This window comes from Trichechus manatus, unplaced genomic scaffold (genome assembly GCF_000243295.1).
Source record: "Trichechus manatus latirostris isolate Lorelei unplaced genomic scaffold, TriManLat1.0 scaffold00317, whole genome shotgun sequence".
In the NCBI taxonomy this organism is placed as follows: domain Eukaryota; kingdom Metazoa; phylum Chordata; class Mammalia; order Sirenia; family Trichechidae; genus Trichechus; species Trichechus manatus.
The window spans coordinates 822,092-828,648 of NW_004444253.1; the positions used below are offsets into that span (position 1 = coordinate 822,092).

General features: G+C 66.8%; 2 protein-coding genes across 3 annotated transcripts in view; both read right to left on the bottom strand.

The window, feature by feature from the left end:
• Positions 1–1,141: 1,141 nt before the first annotated feature.
• TOR4A (torsin family 4 member A) lies at positions 1,142–3,519 on the bottom strand. The gene is made up of 2 exons (XM_004390696.2): positions 3,372–3,519; positions 1,142–2,547 (listed from the first exon to the last, which is right to left on the bottom strand). Exon 2 carries the CDS (start codon positions 2,509–2,511, stop codon positions 1,261–1,263), a length of 1,251 nt encoding a protein of 416 aa, XP_004390753.1. The 5' UTR covers positions 2,512–2,547; positions 3,372–3,519; the 3' UTR covers positions 1,142–1,260.
• Positions 3,520–5,190: 1,671 nt separating this feature from the next.
• The window catches only part of NELFB (negative elongation factor complex member B), an 11,434-nt gene continuing 10,067 nt past the window's right edge, over positions 5,191–6,557 (bottom strand). For both annotated transcript variants that reach the window (XM_023725496.1, XM_004390665.2), the window contains 2 exons: positions 6,137–6,245; positions 5,191–6,047 (listed from right to left, as the gene is read on the bottom strand). In XM_023725496.1, the coding sequence (XP_023581264.1) occupies positions 5,901–6,047; positions 6,137–6,245 (256 nt within the window). In that variant the 3' untranslated portion in view covers positions 5,191–5,900. The remainder of the gene's footprint in view (positions 6,048–6,136; positions 6,246–6,557) is intronic.

Here is a 6,557-nt window from a genome sequence, read left to right on the forward strand (position 1 = left end):
CACAAAAGGATAAAAGGGCAGCAAGGTGGGGGAGCCACTGCGGGGACGAGAGGGCGTTCACCGGCGAAGACTGCCAGGAACATACACCCACCCACGCAAACAAGGGGCCCGGGTGTGCAGGGGCCTGGATTCTTCCTACCCGGAGAGTTGCCCCTGTCTCCATGGTCACACGGCCGGCCTGGATGTCCAATCAGTGGCCGGCACTGCGTAGGGGGAAGAGGCTGCGTGAGGACGCCAGCCCCTCCCTCCCCAGACAGAGCCGGGCACTGCCAGCCTCTGCCCCTGGAAATGCAACCCCCTGCCAGGGCGCGGGGGCGGCTGTGGAGGGCTAGGCTGGCAGAAGGGCTGTCCAAACAGCTCCATTGCAGCCTCTCCTGCGCTGTGGGGCAGGACCCCGAGAGCTGTTGTCACTGTGGACTACCGCCCCACACCAGGTGGCCTCTCCAGAGGCACAGCCCTCCCCCCACCCAGCACCAGGAGGAACCCTGGCCAGGGCTCTGCATGTCTGCAGCTCCCGTCCAGGGGCCTCCCTGCAGGGGCAGCTTTCCTTGATCAGGGCCAGGCTGGGATGGTGGCCAGGGCAGGGGGATGGAGAGTCCCACTTGGGCCCGCCTGTGACCATGCTCAACCTGATCGGTCCCTCCTTCCTGATGTCAGAGGCTCCACCGGAGCACTCCAGTTGCCTCTGAGGACTGTCTTCATGAAATCTAGACCATCCCTGAGCTGCTGCGTCTTTGCCCCTACCTCCCAGCAGGTGTGTGGGGGCTTGTGTGTGTGTGTGTGTGTGTGTGTGTGTCTGTAGTGTGTGTGTGTGTAGTGTGCGGTGTTGGTGGCCACAAGTACCCCACAGAGGTGGGTTCAAATTCCAGCTCTGCAGGGGATGAGCTGAGTGACCTGGAGCCACTCACCCTCTCTGAGATCATCCTCTTCAACACAGGCCAACTGCCCACTTCCTGGGGTGGTGTAAGAACTCACCATATCCTCCTGGAACACGCCCTCACACAGTTGTCACTAAGGGATGGTGACCAAGTTAAGGACCGGATGGAGGGCCATTCCCCAACTGGAAGTGGGGAGATCAGACTAGGGCCCGTTGTCCCACCACCCCACCAATCACCCTAGCTCCAATGATATTCCAGGGGTGCATCCACAAACAGGTTTATTAGAGGCCTCAGTGGCCTGGGGTGAGTCTCTCCTGCTGCCACCACCATGCCAAATGTCCTGCAGTGCCCACTAGGGTCCCCGTGTCCAGCTGCACCAACGCTACAAGAGGTTCACCTTGGCCACCACCTGCTTGCAGCCGGTGACGGAGTACTCACGGCCGACGACGCGGTAGTAGCTGAGCTGCGCAGCCAGGCGCTCCGCGCGGGCCTGCTCAGGAAAAAAGCCCTCCCCGGCCATCTCGTCCCGGAAGCAGTTGACCACGTCCGACTTGTCCAGCAGCAGGAAGGGCACGATGGCCGCAGCCTTCCACAGAGGGTGCTCGCGGGCCAAAAGCACCCGCATGCTGGCGTGCAGCTCCTCTTCCGCCCGGGCTCCCCGGACGCTGTCGGGACCACCGTCGGGGCGCCGGGGCAGCGCGCGGGTGGCGTTCTGTAGCACAAAGCGCGTGATCTCGCCGCCGCCTGTGCTGCTGAGGAGCACGTAGATGGCGCTGTGGAACTGGTGTGAGCGCTGCGGCTGTAGGAAGCCGTGCACCTCGTCCAGCAGAGCCGTCGGCATGGCCTCCACCTCGTCCAGGACGAGGAGCGGTGTCTTCTCCTCGGCCTCGGCCCGCGCTACCACGTCGGCTACGAGCCTCGCCAGCTCCTCGCGGCAGGCCTGCGCGGCGCGCGGCTCAGGACAGTGGTGGCGCGCATGGTACTGCAGCACGAGCGCGCCATCGTCGAGCACGGCGCGGAAGTGACGCGCTAGCAGGCGGCCCACGTGGCTCTTGCCCACCCCACTGGGCCCGTGTAGCGCCAGGAGCAGTGGGCGGCTGTGCACGTGCGTGGCCAGGTAGTCCCGCAGCAGCGCCACAATGCGCCCCACGGCGGCCGGCTGCCCAAACACGGCGCGCTGCAGAGCCTTCTCCAGCCCGTCGAGGTCGTAGCGCTGCGCATTGTCGTCCAGGTTCTCGATGGCGTTGAGCACCTGGAAGCCCACAATGGCCACGAGCAGCAGCAGGCAGCGCTGCGCGCGGCTCCGGCGCTCGGCGCGCGGCAAGTACTTGCGCGAGCTCTCGGGGTACAGCACCACGCGGCTACGCCTGCGCCTCTTGCGCGGTGCCCGGGAGGTCAGCTCCGCGGCGTCGTCGAAGGTGAAGAAGCGTGGCTGGTCGGTTCCTGCACGCGGCGCCGCGGGCCCTTCATCAGGCCCAGCTCCAGCCAGCCCCGCGCTGGGCAGCAGCAGGCGCCGCTTGCGCAGGAGGCACACGCGGCGGCGCAGGCGGAGCACGGCGCGCACCGGCGCGATCACGCACGGGCCAGGCGCGCGGGGGACCGCGGGCTCCGGGCTGATCGGGCGGCTGTCCATGGCTCGGGGGCGGCGCTCTGCATGCAGGTCGCGTCCCTGCAACGGGTATATGAGAAAGACTTCCGGCCTCCCGCCGCGGCGCCCAGAGCCCACTGGGACCCTTCCCCCGAGTGGTCTTCCACCCTGAGGAGGTCGCGGGGAGCGGCCCGGGCAGGCACGCAGTCAGGGGCTGGTCCCGGCCCCGCTGCGCCGGAGGCTCGCCCGATGACCAGGAAGCGGCTCCCTCGCGGGGCCCCATGCAAATCCCTTGGCCCTCCGATAAACAGCGGCCGCCTGGAGGAAGTGGCTGGAGGGGGTGGGAGGCGGCCGCAGCTTATCGGCCGCCTCCCCGGCTTCCTGGAGGAGGAGTCGGCGTCCGACCTGGCGCCGATTCGGGGTGATGAAGGGTCACGCCTGGACCCGCCCCCACCCGCAGCTCTGACTGCTAGGCGCCACGGGCCCTCTGCGTCTCAAAAAGGGGCAACGGGGAGCAGAGGCCCGAGCACCCCCTATTCGAGAACACTAGGGGTGGGGGTCTGGCTGGAGCTTCTACTTCTGAGAGTGGGCCCCAGCCCTGCCCCTTCTCCCAGGCCTCCTTACCCAGACTGGAGCCCTCTCACCATCCCTTCAGTGGACACCCAGGCGGGGCTGCGGCGGGGAGACCCCGAGAGGCGGGTGGGGGTGGGGTGCAAAGATGACCGACAGACGAAAGGACGGGGTGGGGCGGGGGGAGGAGGGGTAGAGCCGTTGACCCACGGAGAGCCGCCTGGGCAGACGGCTCGGGGAGGCCCCGGCGGGATGCCGCCGGAGGCTGGCGCAGAGGCCCCACGGAGGCAGTGGGCGGGACAGGCCTGAGCACGGAGCTCCCAACACCCCCATACCTGCAGCTGCTTCGGGCTCCTGGCCCCCGGCCCCGCCTGCTGCGGCTCCACACTTAGCAAGCGGAAATGCTGACCTCCCTGGGGCGAAAGGCCGGCGGGGCGGGGGCCTGGAGTGCCGCGGACACCTGCGGGTCCCTGGGGAGCTTCGGAGCCACAGAGAAAGCTTTGGGAGGTTTCCGCTTCTATGAAAAGGAAGTGAGTCAGGGGTGCGGCGGGCGGGACTTAGGCTGGATGAGGCGTGGAGGGGGAGGTCTGGCTGGCTCCTGAGGTCCCCTGGCGGGCTGTGTCCGGGGTCGGCTCACCTCCTCCACCCTTGACTCTGGAAGCCCAGCCCCTTGGCAGATCCAAGCCAGGCGATAACTGCCTTGACCCCCTCCAAGGGATGAGCACCCCTCTATGTCCACACCCAGGCCCCCAGCCCTTCAATCTGTCCTTCCACCCACTCCTCCTCCCCCAGAACACCTCCACTTGACATCCCCTCCCCAGAGCTGCCCAGAGGCCTGTAACCAAGAGGGGAGGAGGGGAAGGCCTCTGCCCAGGTGGGCGCACACCCTCCCTATCACCTCTCCTCCCCCCTTCCCTACCTTCCGCTAGCCTAGGATCCCCTCAGACAGTCCTAGACCTTGAAAAGGCCACAAGTGGCTCACGCCCCCCGTTGGGGTTGGGGAGGAAATTTAGGAAGAACTTGGGGCCCAGAGTTGGGAACCTCGGGCTCTGGCACCCCCACCCCCCCACCGCTGGAGTGACAGTTCCCAGCTCCCTCTCCTTCCCCTGGAGCCAAGGGACCTGGTCTCCCCAGCCCCGGGCCCACGGGGACGCTCTCCTTGGCCAAGTCTCAGCGGAGGCCCAGGGCTTGTTCACAGGTGACCTGGCTGACCTGGTTGTCCACCAACTCCATCTGTATCTGTGGGCTCCGGGAACACCACCACAGACGTGTCCTGCCCGGAACCCTGCGCGCCCCAGCTGGCGGCCATTGTTCGCTCTGCTCTTCAGGCTGTTCTTCCACCTCCTGCCCCGACAGGTAGAGGTCAGTTATGTACTTGGAGGGGTCAGGAAAGCGGGGGTCAGGAGGGTCCATTCTCTACAGATTGTGGATCCAGGCCTCCCTGAGATGACTGTCCCTGGATAAGGCCCCTGGGAAGTCCTGTCTGTCCACCTGTCTGTCCAGTCCCCTCCAGCAGGACCACCTGACCCCTTCTGCCACCTCCCTCCAGCACCTTCCATCTCCAGAGGTGAAGGGGGCCCAGAAGCCCACCTCTCCTACCCCCAACCTTTCTCCGCTCCTCTGGCTGCTTCTCCATCCTGATGGGCTAGTCACCACTCAGTCATGGGGACAAACTACACCGGTGATGCCTCACCCTGTACCCCCGGGGGGTGACACTGCCCCCCTCGCCCCCGGAAACCAGGCACTGCCGGCAGGGCACCAGGTGGGACCTGGCAGCAGGACGTGCCCCTCCCCCACCCCTGGGAAGGGGTTGGGGGAGCCGGGCTGGGGTATGACCAGGCCAACTCAGCTCCAGATGTGCTCGTCAACCAGGGCTCAACCTTTGCCCTCCAGAGCCTTGGTCTCCACATTTGTGCACGGCCCGCAGGTGGCTGCACCCCACCCACATGGCCTCAGTGGGCACCGGAGCCCCTGGGCTGCTTGCTGTGCAGCCTGGGGGGGTCCTGCCAGCTGTAGCACGGGAGCTCGGTGCCGTCGCCAGACTCTAGCTGCCCGCGTCAAAACCAAAGGGCATGGGGCCGTCAAGGCTGAACTGGGCTCTGTGCGCCACCTCCAGCCCCACAGCGGGCCAGTAAGGCACAAAGTCATCTCACCAAAACGCTGTTTATTGACAGTGAGTCTCTTCTCACCCGTACAGTACATGGTGTGGCCGGATGCACAGCAGGACCATGACCCCACCCCACAAACTGGGGGCCAGGTGTGGGGACCTGGCTCTCCTGGGGCTGCTGGTGAGGGACCCTGAGCACACGGACTGGGTCTCAGGGCCTGACGCAGCCTCTGCCACGGCATCGTGGCGGGGTCAGCCCTATTTCCAGAGATTCCAGGTGGTGACAAGTGGCACAGAGCAGCCCCAAGACCAACTCCGCAGATACCAAAACGTAACCAGGCCCCACCCCCTCCCCTTACCCACCCAGGGGGTTCCACAAACACTGAGATGGGTCAGCAGGTCCCTAATGTCCCCCCCATATGGAAAACAGGTGTCTAACCCGAGGTCTGTCTTTGCTGCGGCAATAAAAACCCACAAGGCAGGCCAACAGCACACTTTTCACGGCTGTAAGAAGCCCCAGGGCGGCTGGGAAGCCGACACGGAGCTGCTCACAGCTGCAAGGGCAGGAGTGTCCCGCGGACGCAGCCCAAACCCCCAGAACCCAGCAGCCCGGCACGGAGGGGTGAGCCTTGTGTGGATGGTGGACAGGAGACCCTCAGCCGCCAGCTGAGCTTCTTGTCCCGCGGAGGCCACGTCCACCCCAGTGCTGGGTGCAGCAACGGTGCCTTCAAGGGCTGAAGGGCGTGTCTGGTGGGCCTCACTGCACAGCCGGGGCGGGCACAGGGGGCAGGGGCAGCTCCAGGGCGGGCGTGTCGGCCGCCGGGGCTGGGCTGGGCTTCCGGTGGTCCAGCTGTTCCAGCTTCTGGCCGAGTTGCGTGTACAGCTCCTTTACAGCCTCCCCGCTCTGTAGGTAAACACACAGGGTCACGAGGTGCTGCGCCCACACACGCCGGTCACCTGGGGTCAGCACGCAGGCAGCGCCGGGGCACCCACCTGGCCTGTGGGCTCCAGGGCGCGCTGCAGCGCCTGCAGCCTGGCCGGGCTCACCCGGTGGTGCAGGTGGATCAGGAGCCGCAGCACGTGTCGGTGCACATTCTCCTTCCTGGGGGGCGGGGCGCAGGCTGGGCCAGGGGTGCGGGCTCCTCCCACCCACGTCCCAGGCTCTCAGCCGCCACCCCTGCCCACTCCCTCCGCTGTGCCGAGCGCCCGGTGGGAACAGAACGCATGGTCAGGGCGGGGGACAGGGTTCAGGCCCATGTCCCGCTGACCTGCACCACTGCCCACCTCACCCAGGAGCCGTGCCGCCCCGCCCCTTGACGGGGCCGTGAGAAGGAGCCCCGCGCCGCCCCGCCCCTTGACGGGGCCGTGAGAAGGAGCCCCGCGCCGCCTCGCACCTTGACGGGGCTCACGGCCC

Excerpts from the sequence above, each read along its gene's own strand:
- TOR4A (XM_004390696.2), bottom strand. The coding sequence starts at position 2,511 with ATGGACAGCCGCCCGATCAGCCCGGAGCCCGCGGTCCCCCGCGCGCCT.